The 17,862-nt window shown below is 34.6% G+C and overlaps 1 protein-coding gene across 3 annotated transcripts in view; it reads right to left on the reverse strand.

The window, feature by feature from the left end:
- CSMD3 (CUB and Sushi multiple domains 3) overlaps window positions 1–17,862 on the reverse strand; it is a 929,671-nt gene that overhangs the window by 119,063 nt on the left and 792,746 nt on the right. For all 3 annotated transcript variants that reach the window (XM_054590414.1, XM_054590413.1, XM_054590412.1), the window contains 2 exons: window positions 12,188–12,284; window positions 9,922–10,026 (listed from right to left, as the gene is read on the reverse strand). In XM_054590414.1, coding sequence (XP_054446389.1) covers window positions 9,922–10,026; window positions 12,188–12,284 — 202 coding nt within the window. The remainder of the gene's footprint in view (window positions 1–9,921; window positions 10,027–12,187; window positions 12,285–17,862) is intronic.

A 17,862-nucleotide genomic window follows, 5' to 3' on the forward strand; every position in this document is an offset into this window, starting at 1 on the left:
CTGTAAGTTTTTTTAGAAGGAACAGTTCTGACATTTAATAATCTCTGATGGGCATCAGTGATATAGGAATGTTCATATTTATTTTGATACTTAACATTTTCTTACTTACCTATGTTTGCTTTAGTTAACATTCAAGTTAGCATTACTATGAATAACTAATTGGATATTCAATAATAGATACTACTTAAGAAATTTTAGCCTACAGAATACTGCTAAATTAAATGATATAATGTTCAATGGAATCTGACATGCAGTTACCATTCATTCACTAAATAAGCCATTACTGAGCACCTACTGTATACTCTGTTATCATGTTAGATGCTGGATGTGCTAAGATCGATTAGCAAGATAACCATGTGCTGATCTAAAGGAACCTGTTTAGGACAAAGAGAGGGCTTAGTTTAAAAGATGATTACAGTGTAGTAGAATAATCACACTAAATAAAGGTTGTTCTTTGTTTAAATAATTATCTCATAGGGAATAACTTAAGTGAGCACTAAAAAATTATATGCTTTATTGATATATGACAATAAGTGAGAAGGTGTGATATACTTGCAGACAAAACGGCATGGGGTTTTGAGTGATTTTCCCTTCCTTTACAGAACAAAGAAGTCTTTTTTTCCACAAACACAATGTGGAATATGGGGAAAGGCAGCAACAAATGAAGCTGAAAAGGAAGGCATTAAAAGGCAATGTATGAACTGTAAAGTCTTACAATCTTAGCCAATATAGGGAGCTGTATTTCCTTCTGTAATAGAGGGAAAATCTGGGATTTACAGCAGAATTACTGGTGGTAGATATCATGAGTGCTCCTAGGTGTGGGAGAAGAGAAGAACATTTTCATTATGATAATGTGACCACACAGAAACCCTTTTCTTTAACATGGCCCTTTCTCCTTTCTGTCCGTCTAGTCCACTCCCTTCCTTAATTAGTAAGCCCCGAGGACAGCAGATTCTGGTCAGCATCAAACTCTTTTAGGAACAAAACCTCAGGTCTGCTGATCACAGAAACAGTATGCATCAATCTAAAGATAACATATTGACTTCAGTCGTGTTTCAACCCCAGGCCCAAGAAAGCAGAATGACCCAAGGGACCACACCCTCAAGAAACCAGACAGAACAGGCCAGTGCCATAGCTGACATCAGGTCTAGACACAAGGATCCTATCCTGGCCCCAATCAATCAGTAGAGCCCACAAACCCAGCTCATCCTCAGGAAGCTATGGGGAGCCTAACCCTGGGGGTGGTGCCATTTCCTTTGAAAGAAACAGGCTGCAAACTCCTGTTTGCATTTGACTGGGCTTTGTCGCACCTGGGCAAAGGCACCCCTTTAGTCTGGAAACAGCACAGAGACTATACTCTGAGATCTTTGATCACCCTAAATTTGCAAACAACATCACTGCATGTATTTTCCCCTTTTAAAACATACATTTTATAAGTTCAAAACCAAAAACTGTTAATTTATAGACAGTCCACTTTCCTTCTAGGATTTTCCGTTATTGAGATTCAAATGTGTGCCTCAACAAATTCAAGGAAATGTGAAGGAACTTACATATACCTATTTCAATCAAATAGTCATTCCAAAATTGTCAATGATGAGCCTCTACCAGAATCCAAGTGGCAGAGAGACTAAAAATTACAAATTCTCCTCATGAAAGCTTACTAACATTTGATGTATTTAACGGCATTCTATGTACGAGGGACATTTTCCCTACAACAAATATGTTTATGCAAAACATAATTACAACCAGCATCACATGCATTTAAAGACAAAACAAACCCAAAAACCCCACAAATTGTCAATTTAACAAGTAACTCTTGCCATCTTGTAGATTAGGAGACAGAGAAATTTTATACTTTACACTAAAAAAAAAAAAGTTGTAAAAATATATTAACTCAGAGCAGCTACATCTATTCACATAACTACCAAATCAGCATTCTCAACAAAAAGAATGATGTAGCTTCATGTCAACTTTTGATAACTCGAGGTAGAAAAAAGCAAAATATAATCAGACTATTAACTAATGATATAGCTTTTCTTTATTGAGCAGAGAGAAATATATGCTCTAAAATTCTGGAACTATGGTTTACTTGCATTAAATTTTCCTTGTGTCTGCCAAGAAATGTGAAAAATACATTGGGCAGAAGAATCATGGAATTAGCAAGTTAAAATGTTATGCCCTCAAATTCAAAGAAGAAAAGAGCACTATAGATAAAAATCAGTCTATTTGTTAACACTTACTTTTTAAGTATACAGAAAGCAAGGCATATCTATCTAGCAACTGTGCCAGTGAGTAATCTAGTTTTTTGCACTTTTTTTCTTGAAAATCTTACTCTCTGGAAGGAATCTCAGCCAAATTTCCTTTCCCACGACTGAACACATGCCGTGTTTCCTGAAACCTTTACTATTTAAAATACTCCTTTAGGAATATAGAAAGAGTTTACTTTCTTGGTTTTAAAAAAACACATGAAATCCGTCCTTTTTATAGCAAACCTTAATGTCTTCTGCATCTGTTGCTAGTATTCAGAGTGTGATTAGGAGACTGTTATTTGCCCATTGTGATTCCTTCCTTATGTTACCCTGTGGGCAGAACTTTTATCTTAGAGGCTGTCGCAAATGAAATACCAAGATGTGCAGTGAAAGAGGTATTCTCAATGGAGAAAAGTAAATACAACTATTGTGTTTTAAACACACACAATTATTTTTTCCAGAACACAACTGCTTAAACATTACATTTTTATTTAGCATGAAAGCATAGGTTTATTTTTTTTTCTTTTAGTCTTTTTTTACATTCATTAAAAAATACAGTTTTCTTTTGTAGAGGCTCTTGTTCTCACATCTCAACCAGTGACTTCAGGGGCTTCTGAATATATAAAGACATTAAAATTTTTATGTCTAGTTAATATAACCTGCCTCCACTGGTAAACAGATTCTTGCTTTAGAACCAAATTGATGTTTCTCCACTAAGGGGAATTACTATTTTGAAACTTGACAGAAATTATGATTCCCTTTCCACAAATAAGATGAATTGTTTGGAAAAAAAAAAAAAAGCCTCTGTGCTCGGTTGCATTGTCTGGAGTTTCCCGAGGCAGTGCACCTTAGGGTCCTGAGGGGTCGGACAGCCTTTGGGTGTGCCCTGCTGGACACTATACCCAAGTCACCGCTGCTCTTCAGAGCGTTTGTTCCGCCTAATGCACCATATGTAACTGCTTTTCAACCTGTTATTAACAAAGCAGCCAAAAACGCTGCCGTAACTTATTTCATAAATTTGCCCTTAAAGTCTAGAGCAGAAGTTATTGGTTATTTTAATTTGTAAAGCTGTGTTTCAAATTTCTTTGTTCAACCTCTATCCCATTGCCTTTCACTTACCATTTTGCAATTACTATGTTAATGTCTATGTTGATTAGACAATAGATTTGAAAACATGAGGAATATTCCAAAACACTTTTCTAATTAATGAACATCAGGCGTCCTCTGGCACTGATTTCACTAAATCTATCATTTTCTCTTGCCTCTCCTCTCTTTCCCTGTCCCTCTCTCTTACTTGCCACTCTTTTTTCTTGCTCTGTAACTCTATTTCTCAACTATTTCTCTCTACTTCAGTTTTTATTTATAGTTACTATTTTAAGTTCACTCAGTTTGTTTAAAACCAGCACATGCAACTGGAGTACTTTCATGTGACAATATTACTAAGCTGTAACTATTTCTCTCCCTCCCAAAAGGTCTTTTTTATATCTAGACAATAGTTTCACTTCCTTGTTTTGATTTGATAAAAAATTCATGTTTTAATATAACTGTACAGAATTTTTGTAATGCTGGTATTTTTTATTGTATTTACTTTAACCCAGGAAATTTTTTAGATTTTTTTCCTAATTAAAAGGAAACAGCCAGTAAACGTTTCAATGTCTCAGTTTATTTAGGCCCCTCAACACAATGTTTTGAAAATTTGGCAATCATCTTGTCATCTTCTGATAATATCCCACCTTCCAGTTTCTGAAAAATGTTATTAACACTGTCCTGTCAAATTACAGTGCTTAGTTCTTTGTTTTTCTCTTGGGTGGAGAATCCATATATCTAACGATTCTTAGGAAGTATTTGGGGATCAGTTTGAACACAAAGCATGACTTTGTAAACATTTACTTGAAATTATGTGAATTGAAAGCTAACATATTAAATGTTATTCCCTGTGAGTAGCTTTAGACCATTAGGGGCATTGTTGGTCTTACCATTTAAAGCAACTGCACACATATACATCGATATACCATTTCTTTTTATGCTTATTCATTACCAAGTCAAATAAGTAATTTAGAAAGTATTAGCTATACTTGACTGCTCATTTATAGAAATAACCATTTTTTTCATAGTTGAATAAAAAATCACAAATATAAGCAAAAGTCTACAATTTACATAAGGTTAAACTTGATTAGGACAGACGTTTATCTCATTCACAACCCAATCCCCCTACAATTCTAATCAGACTTTCCTTGACACGGGTAGGTACTCAACTTCTTAAATTAAAGATCACAAAGATGCTAAAATTATATTTATAGTATGTCTTTTCTGCCAAAAGATTTTAGTTTTCAAAACAAAAAATTGCAAGATTTAAACCCAATAGTCATTTTTTTTTCCTTTAAGAGCAGTCAAACTCTCAATGCTTTGTCTAGGAGATAAGCTATTATGTATATTAACACCTAATATTGGACAACTAAGATATGGCTCAATTTCCTTAATTTATTGAACATAATTAAGCGTTTCTAATCAAAAGAACAGTTTGAAAAATACTATAGACTACTGGATAACTTATGCCATTAAATTTTAATATTCTTATATTATCTATCATATACACAATTGGAGCCCTTTTTGGCAGTTAAGAAAACATTTTAGAAATGCCAAAGTCACATAAGAGGGACTTTGCAAACGTTGCTCTAAGTTCTTTGTGATTATGAATGAATATCAAAACATTTGCTGCTTTTAACTGCATCACTTAACAAAAGTGAAATTTCTGCTTATGACATCCTATAACTTTCAGGAGTCGTCCTACCTATCCAAGCATTAGTTCCTTGTGCTGCCTCAAACCTTAGTTCAGCCCTACTGACCTAGTTACAATTCTCCTAATAAGCCATACAAAGTGGGGAGCCACCCAAAACCGGAATAATCTTCTGGAGGGCAGGTCCCTTATAGTACAGGCTCCTCCCACTAGGTGAGTGTTCTGGGAACCCATTGTGTCCGTGTACCAGCTGGTGTCGTTGTGAGAGGCTGCACTCAGCTTCATTGAATTTTTTTTGAAGACTCTTTCAACTCATTTGCGCATTTCATGATGGGTGATTCACTGAGTACACCTACCCATAGCATGCTGAGTGTTCAGCAGTTTTTGACCAAAAACAGCATGACCCTCATGCCCCACCCTCCTTGTTCACCTGATCTCACCCTAGAGACTTTTTTTTTATTCCCCTGGATGAAAAAAGTCCTCAAAAGGAAATACTTTGCCAATGCGGAGGAGGTGAAAAAAAAATGGCAGAAGCACTAAAAGGCATCAAAATCTACAGTTCAAAAACTGTTTTGAGCAGTGGAAAAAAAACATCCCGATAGGTGTATTATATCAAATGGAGAGTACTTTGAAGGTGACTGTAGTTTAAACATGTAAGAATAAATACACAGTTTTTTCTAAACAAATTCCAAGGTTTTGGGGCCCAGCCTTGTATATCATGCCACTGTCAGAATCTGAAGTTTTCAAGCTGGAAATACCCACTCTTTTCTAATTGTAAAACTCTTAACATGTTTATTAAAACTCAGCCAAGGTGTCACTTCCAATTTGAAATATTTCCTGAACTTCATAAATGAAACTGATTACCTATTGCTTTTGTACACTTTACCATAAATATCTCTGTCCCTGTATTCAGAACACTGTATTATTGTTTATTTCTTTGTGTCTTCTACACTTTGATCTCATCAAAAAAGGTACCGTGGCATATTTATTTTTGCATTTCCTATGTTGAGCATAGTATGTGACAATTAGTAGGTGTTTCAAACATTTGTTGGTTGAATGAAGAATAGTGAATAAATCTTTTATTGATTTGTAATCTATTAACATTACGATGATACATGCATTATACCTGAGGTTAGCAATAGCTGGAAAGTAAACTTCAATATAAAACCAAAAGTACTGTCAAAAATTAATTAACTAATATTTATTTAGTACATGCTTATCATTGTAGCCTCTGATCCTTTTTTATCAAAACTTCCAGTACAGGTAATGATGTTATAGTGATGGATAAAGTGATGTTGAGAAAGTAACATACAATGGGATAACTTCAGAAAGCAGAAACTAATAGAGTTGCAAAACAAATACAGACCAAGGCACTTAGCTAAATGCCATTATGAACACCACCATCACCATAGGTATACTGATGTTAATGATGTATTCCAACATTATATATTTGTTATCTTATATTTTTAGGTGTTACGGTATCATTCATTATTCGGCCAACAAATGCACTTTAATACTAAAAAGATTCAAGACTGGACTCAGTTCAAGAGACAAAATGATATCCTAAGTGAACACGGTCTAGTATCAATGGCAGAAAGAAACAGTAAGTAAGCTCAAAATTACCCCATAATCACCCAGTTACATTTGTGATAATTTGATGTAACAAAATACAAATTTGTACATGTGCTTAACTTAAGTACATAAGCCTTGTTTGTGTGTAAAAGCTTTGTTGCAAGTTGAAAGATAAATACATATTTTCTGTACCAACCAGAAAAGCCACTTATTCCCGTTTCAGATTTAAATTCTACTGGTGCCAGTTCTTTTTTTTTTTCCACAAGTTGAAAAAACAGAGACATTACAACTGATACTTCAGAAATAAAAAGGATCACAAGAGATTACTATAAACAACTATATACCAACAAACTGAATAAACTAGAAAAAAGACAAGTTCCTAAAACCATACAACAAACTACCAAGACTGAATCATGAAGAAATAGAATCCTGGGTAGACCAATGATGAGTAAAGAGGCTGAATCAGTAATCAAAAATATCCCAGCAAAGTACAGAACAGATGGCTTCACGGTTCAATACTACCAAACATTTAAAGAATTAACATTGATTCTTTTCAAATTATTTCAAAATATTAAAGAGAGAACCATTCCCAATTCATTTTCTGAAGCCAGCATTTCCCTCATACCAAAGCGAAAGACACTATAAGAGAAGACTACAACACGTTATGCCTAATAAATATAAATGCAAAATACACAAGGTATTACTAACAAATCAAGCTCAACATCACATTCAAAAGATCATACACCATCAAAATCAAATGGTATTTATGGGATGCAAGGATGGTTTACCATGTGCAAATCAAGAAATGTGATATATCATATTAAGAGAATGAAAGATTAAGCCATATGATCGACAGATGCGGAAAAAAAAATTTGACAAGATACCGCATTCTTTCATGACAAAACCTCTCAGAAAAATGGCATGCAACAAAATTAATTTTAACATAATAAAGGGCATATATGAAAAGGGCTAATATATACAATGGTGAAAGGTTGAAAATTTTCCTTTAAAATAAGGAACAAGACTAAGGATCTGATGACTCCTATTCAGCAGAGCACTGAAAATCTTAGCCAGAGCTTTTAGGGAAGGAGAAATGAAAACTATCCAAACCAAAAAGGCAAAGTAAAATAGTCTCTGTTGGCAGATATTATGATCTTATATATATAAAAAAAAAATCCTAAAGACACCACCATAAAAAGTTAGAACTAATAAAAAAATAAAGTGCAGTATACCAAATCAACATACAGAAATTATTTTTATTACTATATACTAACAAAAAATAAATGAAAAAATGTCATTTATAATAACATAAAAACAAAGTAATGGAATAAATTTAAGCATGGAGGTAAAAGATCTGCACACTAAAAACTATAAAAGTTTAATAAAAGAAATTTTAAAAACACAGATAAATGGAAAAAACATTCTGTATTCATGGATGAGAAGGATTAACATTGTTAAAATGTCCATATTACCCAAAGGCACCTATAGAGTCAATGTAATCCTTATTAGAATCCCATTGACATTTTTTATATAAATAGGAAGAAAATCCTGAAATTCAATTGTGTCCGCAAAAAACCTCAAATACCCAAAGCAATCCTGAAAAAAAAAAAGAAGAAAACTGGAAACATCATTCTTTCTGATTTCAAACTGTGTTAGAAAGACTATAATAAACAAAACAGTATGATAGTGGCATAAAAATGGACACAGACCAAAGCAACAAAATCAATAGTTGTAAATACAGTCAATTACACTTGACAAGGGAACCAAGAATATCCAATGGGGAAAACATAGTCTCTTCAACAACTGGTGTTGGGAAACTGGAAAATCATGCATGGAAGAAAAAAAAAATCAGACCTCTATCTTACACCACTTATAAAAAGTAATTGGAAATGGGTTAAAGAGTTAAATATAAGACCTGATATGTGAAAATACTAGGAAAAAAACCATATTCCCTGATATTGGCCATGGCATCAATTTTTTTTTGAAATTGACACCAAAGACACAAGCAACAAAGGAAAATAAGTAGGACTACATCAAATGTAAAAAGCTTATGCACAGCAGAAGTAACAATCAATGAAATCAAAAGACAACCTACATAATGAGAAAAGTATCTGTAAATTATCTTTCTGATCTGGAGTTAACCTCCACTTTTTCAATAAGGGGCCTGAGGTGACTTCTGAAAATGGTTTGCTATAAACTTGACCCAGAAAAACCCCACAAAGTCATGCAAATCAAGAGGTTCAAATCTTCATTTTCACTTTAAGAATACTTGCAAAACTGCCCAGGCCATCAAAGGTATGCATATCAGAAAAGCTACCAAGTATCTAAAGGATGTCACTTTACAGAAGCAATGTGTACCATTCCATTGTCACATTGGTGGAGTTGGCAGGTGTGCGTAGGCCAAACAGAGGGGCTGAATGCAGGGTCGGTGACCACAAAAAGAGTGCTGAATTTTTGCTATGTAAGCTTAAAGGTGCAAAGTAATGTTGAATTTAAGGTTTAGATATAGATTCTCTACTTTTTGAGCACATCCGGGTAAACAAAGCTCCCAAGAAGCAGGGCAGGATTTACAGAGCTCATGGGCAGATCAAGCCACATATGAGTTCTCCCTGCCACACTGGGATGATCCTCCTGAAAAGAGCAGATTGTTCCTAAACCAGAAGGAGGAGTTACACAGTAGACAAAGATATCCCAGGACAAACCAGAGAAACGAGAACTTGTGGCCAGGGAGGAGATTCACGAACATCTATGTACATGTACATATGACATACATACATGTATATATATGAATATTATTCAAACCATGGGGAAAAAAGGATATCCAGACTTTTGCAACAGCATAGACGGACCTTGAAAATGTTATGCTAAGTAAATAAGTCAGACAGAGAAAATAAATATTGTATGTTCTCATTTACATGTGGAATACCAAAAAGGTGAACTTAGAAGCAATAAGTAAAATGTTGGTTCCAGGAGCTGAGGGGAAGAAGAAATGGGAAGTTGCCATGCATCAAGTATAAAGTTTAAGTTATATAAGATGAGTAAGTTCTAGGGATCTGCTGTATTTGTGTCTATAGATAATGCTACTGTATTGTACACTTAAAATTTTTGTTAAGAGTGTAGATTTCATGTCAGGTGTTCTTAAAATTAACAAAGAACCAATAAATTCTGATGAAAATCAGAACTTTATACACATAGTTTTGTAGCTGAATTGGTGGAACACATCAAAATCTTTATAAAATAAGTTGAATGTTCTCTTTTGGCGACTTCCAGTTAATTTCTATATTTGGAAAAATGACATCTAAAAATTAGTATAAATATTCTTCACCCCCCCCCCCCCCCAATAGCACACGATGTTATATTTACCTGTGTATTCAAGGTGAAATCCTGCAGCGGAAACACTGATGTCTGATTGAAAATTCAGGTAGAGATTGTTAGATGTACTGTTCAAAAGATGAGGTATCGTTGTTCCTGAAATGATCATGGAAAAGGCAGGTCAACGATCACATAACAAAAACTATAATGAACTAAGTAGGTTAGCTACTTATCAGCTAATAGGTTATCACTAAAGTTATGTATTAGTTAAGTGTTTTTCAAGAATTTTTAAATAAAAATAGTTCTAAATTTCTCTTTCATTTTATTGTTCATGATTATCTCCAAGGAGACAGACCTTTGAGATCACTTTAGATTGCTCCCTAAAAATGGATAGGAGCAAAGACAGCCAGTAGAAGTTAAAGCAGTAAATGTTATGGTCACCTAAAATAAATGTTTTGAATTTCATGTGGATTCCAATACTCCATACAGTTCACTTTAAAGTTTGCATGTGACTTTTATGGTATATTAACTTAAGAGTTTAGAGGAAACATTCACTTATTGCCCGTTATTATAATATATATTCTTTCATATCAGGTCAAGTACCTTGACGTTTCTTATACTCTGTTAGCAAAGCTGGTAGGTAGCATTCAAAAAAATCCCATTTATGAGCTAGCGTTAGCTTTGTCTTTCAGCAAGTGCATCATAACGATGTTCTTCTAAACTTCTAAAGGAAATCAACTTTAGTTTATTCAATAGTTGAGTGAAAATATAAAATATCTGTTTAAACCAGATATTTCTTGACTATTTGACATTGAGTAATAGTTTAACACCCTTAAGATTACAACTCAAGCAGTTTCAAATGACCAGCATAAAAATTAACGTCAATTCTATGTTTTAAGGTAAAGTTCAATAAACATATCAGTTGACAGTGCTGCAAACAGTTTTTGCTAGGTAACTAGTTACTTTACACTTACTTTACACAACTCTGTGAACCTTAACCACTGATTCGTCTAGAAAAGAAATCACAACAACATACAGAACACATAACTGCTTTTCTTTCTGTTTTCCTGAAATTTGTCTCTGTTTATAGTTTCCACAAGGAATCACTGAAGACAGGGGTAAATAAAATCTCAAAGATTACTCAACCTGCCTTTCATCCCTTAGCACTTCTACCTCTCAGTCCTCGGGCTCTGGAGTCTCACCAGCTGGGTCCTCGCCTTATCCCAACATTAGCTGTACGACCTTGGGCAACTGAATCCCTCTAAGCTCCGATCACCTGTGAGGACTGCTAGGTAGATCAAGTGAGGAAATGTATGACAAGTCTCCCACAGAGCTACACTCGGTTATCATGTGCATATTATTTACCACTTTTATCATCTTCATTTTTATATTCATTATTAAGAATATATTATACCTAATCCATTATAAATGTATACTCAAAACTTTATAAAATTTTCTTCAGGAAAGATTTGTCTAAAGAGCTAAAATATATTTTATGTCTAAATCAAATCAGTCCTTCTTTAAATATGTCTTCTTTTCTTTCCTCAATGGTGATGCTAAAAAACTGGTTATAATACTCTATTTAAAAAAAAAAACAAACTTATTGGAGTGTATCTAAAATGTGTAAGTTAACAGTCTAACATGTTAATATTTCTGGAGTTAAAAAGTATAATTAAAATTAATGTAAAATGCATAGTTAAAATTAAAGTAAAGCTTTATTTCATGCTACAAGAAGCTGTGGGATTATTACATAAATTACCTCTAAAATTCTTAACAAATTTTAATACCTTCTAGTCTTGGTATATATGTACTCATTAACTTTATTAATTGCATAGAAATAATTACATATGCTCTTTATTGGCCCTCAATATACCTTATAACTTTTACCATGTTTTTCACAGTCTCTTTAATTATTTTGATAGCTGCAAAACATATATTAAGTGGATATACCATAATTACCAGGCACTGTCTAATATTTGTCTACTCATATTCACTCTCTTTTTTTTTTAAGGGTAAGGGGCACAACACACATACAACTGCTGAAGCACAGGGGAAAATATTATCCTTAACATAAAAGCATCAATAAATAATTACACAAATGTACTAAAATTATAGTAAGGTGTTAAACCTAATTTCTATTTCATTACCTTTAAAGCCTTTCATACTTCTAACTCTGTGATTTAGTTCATTGCACATAGTTTTTAAAAAACAAATTAAAACCAACAAGTCAGAATTATAGAGAGCATTTTTTAGAAATAGAGATATTACCATTATTCAGTATAACTGTATTTCATTTAAGCTCAGCTCTCGCATTTACCTGAGTAACTTCCAAGCCTCGGAGCGTTGTTGTCCGCCCCATCATAAAAGTCCAGAGAATCCCAATTATGTTCCGTAGCAAAACTGACAACTTGCACCTGTGAAATGACAGCTTCTGTTAAGAACACACACTTCTAACAACAACAAAAAAATACTGTAGATTATCTATACCCCCCAGAAAAGAGAGCTCAAAGCCTAGACCAGACCACTGTGGACCTCCATAAAAGAAATCTAACAGAACTGATCTTTGGCATTATGGCTCTGACCTACATGAGGGGCTGTCATGAGAAAAGCCTTCGGGGCTCAAGCAACGCTCACTCTGGATATAACACTGAGTTTGTCACCATCTCAGAGCAGTCTCTTCATTAAAAGCTTTGCGTTATTCTAATATCTCAGCGCCAGGATCCCAGCGCATGTTCCAAACACTTGGTTACCTTATGCTTTGGAGTGGTCCTGTGAGTGACTGAGTTTTCCCATTTGCTTTAGCTATGAGATAAACTACTAGGAAATAACCAGATTGGTGGTCTACAAGTATACAGGACCTTACAATAGAAATGTTCCTAAACTTGTCCTGGACACATTATATTTTCACTTATTTGCATAACTTTTGTTCCATTTCCTGTCTTTTATTTAAAAATATTTTCCCATCAAATCATTTATTAGGCTGATTAAGGAGCTGAAAGATGGCTCATTTTGTTCGGTACCCTTCTAGAAAATATGTCAAGTTTTAAATGAACTTTCAATACATAAAACAAAATTACTTTACCATATATAAAAGTTTTAACATTATTATTTCCTAGGCACACATTTAATAGGTCTCAATATAGATGGTCAAAATGATACTTTGTAACTAACTAATGTATATCTTTTGGAGATTATTTTTATGAATGGAATCATAGTCACTGTGAAGGTCTGTAAGGTTGATAAGGGAAATGCTGGAATGTAATTCTCTGATGTCTTAAATTTTATTTAAAGAGAGAGGCATGTGTTACTTTCTTGCACTTCACTTGGCACAGCGTGAACTTTGCAAGAACCCACAGAGTCCTCACAGCTGTGGATGTTACCTGTTTTTCTCTGTGTTTATCACATATTTTATAGCTTTGGAGATGGGGAAGAAATAACTTTATTAAAATACATTTATTTTATTTAGCTAAAGTGTTATAAAGTATTTAGCTAAAGTAAGCACACCATATTTGCTAAATAATTATGGCGACTGCATTCATTAAATATGTCTTATGCACAGAATAGTCCATCACCATTCTTCCATTCCAGTGAATGTTAGCGTCTCCTTTCCAGGGGTGAGTGCCACATGGCAACAGATACCCCGCCTGTGTGACAGGCATTAAGCCCAATGGCAATGTTCCAGGACAGGAAGACCAGAATTAAAGCTATGATTATACTATAATTATCACTTCCTTAAACAAAGATCAATTCTACTTGAATTTTTCTTTCCCTTCAATTCAGGAAAAGAAAAGATCACATTCAGCTTAAAAAAAATCAATAAAATTAAGAGTTCATGCAGCAATTGACATTTGAGATAAGCAAAACATATTGAAAGGTTTTCCACCAAAAGGAATTATTGAGTTAATAAAAATGTAGAGAAATCAAGCCAAGAGGTGAATTTAGTGAACCATTAGTAATCCAATTTAGCCACAGTGGAGGGTATTTACATAAGAGGAAATATGCATGAAAAGTTTGAAAAAGTAAAGAAAATTGAGAAAGAGTAGAGCTTAGTGGATAAATAAAAGAGACATTAGAGTTAATGTGCCTGGCTTTGCAACTTCCTGGCTCCCTTTCCTCTTGAGTTTTGAAAGAATCTCTTGGGTTCTATTGGCATGCAATCCTGGAAGAGTGGCTGATCGCTCTGTGCCTTACATCAGAGATTTTCAACTGTCGTGCTGCAAGAAATTTTAAAACATGCAATACCTGACTATTTAGTCTGGGTCCCTGACCTCTTTTCCCTTAGATTGTCAAGTAAAACATGACAACAGCCAATACAACAACTGTCCTGGGTGAATCAATCCAAATTATACCTATTTTTTTTTTGTCAGATCAGAAAAAAAAGAAATTTTTTTGGTGTGCTGCAGAATTTTAGTAATTAGTTTATGTGTGTCATAAGATGAAAAGGCTGAAAACAGCTGCCTTAGGTTACTTACACAAATCATTGAAATAAAGGTATCCGATTGATAAATTTCTTATAAATATCAAATTCATTTTAGCTTAGGATAGTGCCCAGTGTGTATTCAGAATTAAATTTATCTTAGCTAAGAGAGAGGTTGAGAGAGACAAAAAGAGACTGTAGAGGCTAAACACCATGTTAAGTATGCAGCTGAGGCGCGCTCCACTCAGGTGTTGGAGGGAGTAAAAGGAGTGTAATCGGGGCCGCACGTTACATACAGCACTGCACTGAGTAAAGGAAATAAAAGTGAAAAGACAAGTTCAATTTCAATCACCGGAGCCTGTATCAGGAGCAATGACAGACTGAAGTCGGCTGGAGGCAGGAATAGTGGGAAGCGCTACCCAGATGTCACCTGTGTTACTAATAGGGAAAGTTACTGGATTTTGCATGATTTGAACAAGGGAAGGAAGTGAAAATAAAAAGATTTAAGTGTAATTTATCTTTTTCTTCCTGACTCACTGAGATCAGACAAGTGGTAAGAACAGAAGTGTAGACATCTTCAGAAAAATCTATCACCTTGGTGAGAGGAAGAAAATACATTTAATTCTGGTTGTAGATACAGCAGACTGAATAATGACCCCCAAAGATATCAAGTCCTAATCTCTAGGCCCTTATAAATACTGCCTTATGTGGTAAATGTTCTTTCACATTGGATTAAACTAAGGATCTTGAGATAGGGAGATGATCCTGGATTATCCAGGTGGGCCCTGAATGTAGAGAAAGATGCCAAGGAGATTGGAACCAGGCAGGAGAGGAGAAGGCAATGTGACCACAGAGGCAGAACTTGGAGCAATGTGACCAGACACTGAGGAATGCAGTGAGCCACCAGAAGACTGAAAAGGCAGGACAGGAGGTCCTGCAGCCTGGGCGTGGGGACAGTGGGCTCATACATTAGTGGGGAGAGCGCTGCCCTGCCAGCACCATGTTTTCTGCACATTTAAATAGACTGGAACTTCTAACCTCCAGTGCTGTGAGAGAATACGTTTATATCATTCTAAGTGATCCAATTCATGGCAATTTGTTAGAGCAGCCACAGAAGACTAATACAATTTGCTACTAGGATTCTGATCCAATTATAAATGTAGTTTGACATAATAAAAGCATAAAGGGTGCAGAAAACTCAAGTAAAATGACTGAGGACAAGCTATGACAAAAGCCAAACAAAAGTCAAGTAAAAGACAAAAAGAGAAGCAACTGATTCGGTGCTCAGAAATACTTTGCATGAGGAGGAGCTGCCCATCATAGATAGATATTCCTCATATAGACATTCAAATATCATTTTGCCTGGTTTAAAATATTATGTTACTGGTGATGATTCTATAAATTAAGAAAATTAAGTAACTCACATTTTTTTCCCTATGGTTCGTCATGTAAAGATTTATCTTTGCTTCATATATTTTTACTGTTGAATGTAGCCCTATTGCAATTCTTCCTCCAATATACTTTGCTAAAATGAGTAGGCAAATAAATGAGTATCTTTCTCCCCACAAACTTCTCATATAATATTAATAAAAAAATTTAATCTATTTTTTGAGGTTATTTCCGAAGGATGCTAAATCATTCCATATTATTTGTAAGTATTTCAGCAAATCAAATGTTTCTTCTCTCCTTTCTACAAGTGGTTATCACATTGCATCTCACATAGGATTTATTGGATATTCATAAAATTTCTTATTCATACACATATTCATCCCAAGGGAGCACAATAAAAGAAGCATTGCTTTAAATCTGGCATAACAGCCAGGTAGCTTTTAGGTGAAGTTAGCAAAATTTTAAATATGTTATACATTACATATGTATGTGTGTATGCAGCTATTATATAATTCCCTATGATTTAGTGATATGTCTAAAATTAGCATACTTATAAGCAGTTAATTAGAAATAAGTGCTTGGTAATCCTTTAGAGTATTTAAAATTATAAATTCAATATGCTTCACACTCTATAAGTTTGATAAATGCTCTGCTAAACTCAAATGTGTTTTCTAAAGTGCACTCATTAAACAAAATGCTTTCTCAGTGAAAAATTTTATAGTGTCATTTATGTGTGTCCAGTTTTGAATAGTGTTTGACTAGGGCAAGTGATATACAACATACTCTTTTCTGCAGATTTTTTATTAGTTCATTATGTTGTGTTAACTCCTTAAAATACTCCAAAACTTTAGTGGTCGTGGAGGTGTTCATTAGTTCATTCTCTATGTTTTTATTGGGCATGTCCTTTCAGGCACTGTGTTATCTGCTGAAACAGACTAGCTGCTACTCTCATGAACTTACAAGTAAGCTGTAATGGTAAGACACAATAGGTGTTATGACAATGAAAATACAAGAATCTGAGAACATATAACATGGGAATTTAATCTTATCTCAAGTCCATGGAAGGTCTTGCACAGAAACTGTTTCTAAATTGAGATGGAAATAATGATTAGAATAAGGCAAGGAAAAGGAGATTGTAGAGTGTGTGGCAGGCAGAGGGGACAATGTGCAGCAAGGCCCGGAGGCATGAGGGGTCCAGGTTTTTATGAAGAATGAAACCAGTGAGACTAGGAGAGGCAGGAAATGGAGAGAAAACAAGAAGGCATAATCAACTGTGCCAAGACATAAAGGATATACGGGACAGACAATTGAGGCATTATAAGCAGGAAAGTAATAGCATTAGATTTTTATTTCTTGAAGTTTACGCTATTTGCCCTATGAGGAATAGATTGAAGGAAAATAAGAACCGGGGACAGATGTGATGGTCACCTAATCATAAACAGTAGAAATCAGGATGGAGAGAAATATTTACTTAGATTTGTGGAAGACAGACATACTATAGTTTACTTGGAAAAGTGGCAGACAGAGAAAACTTCATTTCTGGCTTGTGCAACTGAATGAGTGAAGAAGGGCTCATTCTGAGACAAAACACACTGGGAAAAATCTCCAATTTTGAGAAAAATAAAATCATGCAGTCAGTTTTGAATGGGTTGAATTTGAGAAGCCAGCAAGAAATTTAGCAGAGAATATCCAGTTGGGCCATTGGAATCAAGGAGTGGGGCAAAAATAGGTTTACAGTTGTGAGTATGCAAAACAGAGATTATTCTTGGATTATTATTTATTAATTATTGTATTATTTCCCCTACAAAGAACTGTAAACCTACTTTTGCAACACCATGTATGCCATAGAGTTTCGGTAAAAGGTCTGAGTTATATCTTTAAGCTTTAAAATGATCATTTATTCAATCTTTCATTTAAAAAAATGTTTTCTGATGGTTTATTATGACTCAGGTCCTCGGCATGGGGATGTAGTGGCGCAGCAGAAGCCGAGCAAGTAGGCAGGCGGCAGAGAATCTCGGGTAAGGAGATGAGCAAAGGCCACTGGGCCTCGGGAACACATTTGAGGAATTGAAGAGGAAGAGGGGACCATGTACTAGATGTACAAGCAGGAGCAATGAATATGGAAAAGACAACAAAGTCCAAGAAAGTATTAGCGCCATGGAAACTAAAAGAGAAATAGCACTTTA

This window comes from Pteronotus mesoamericanus, unplaced genomic scaffold (genome assembly GCF_021234165.1).
Source record: "Pteronotus mesoamericanus isolate MK-2021 breed Mesoamerican mustached bat unplaced genomic scaffold, CSHL_Meso_final scaffold_174, whole genome shotgun sequence".
In the NCBI taxonomy this organism is placed as follows: Eukaryota; Metazoa; Chordata; class Mammalia; order Chiroptera; family Mormoopidae; genus Pteronotus; species Pteronotus mesoamericanus.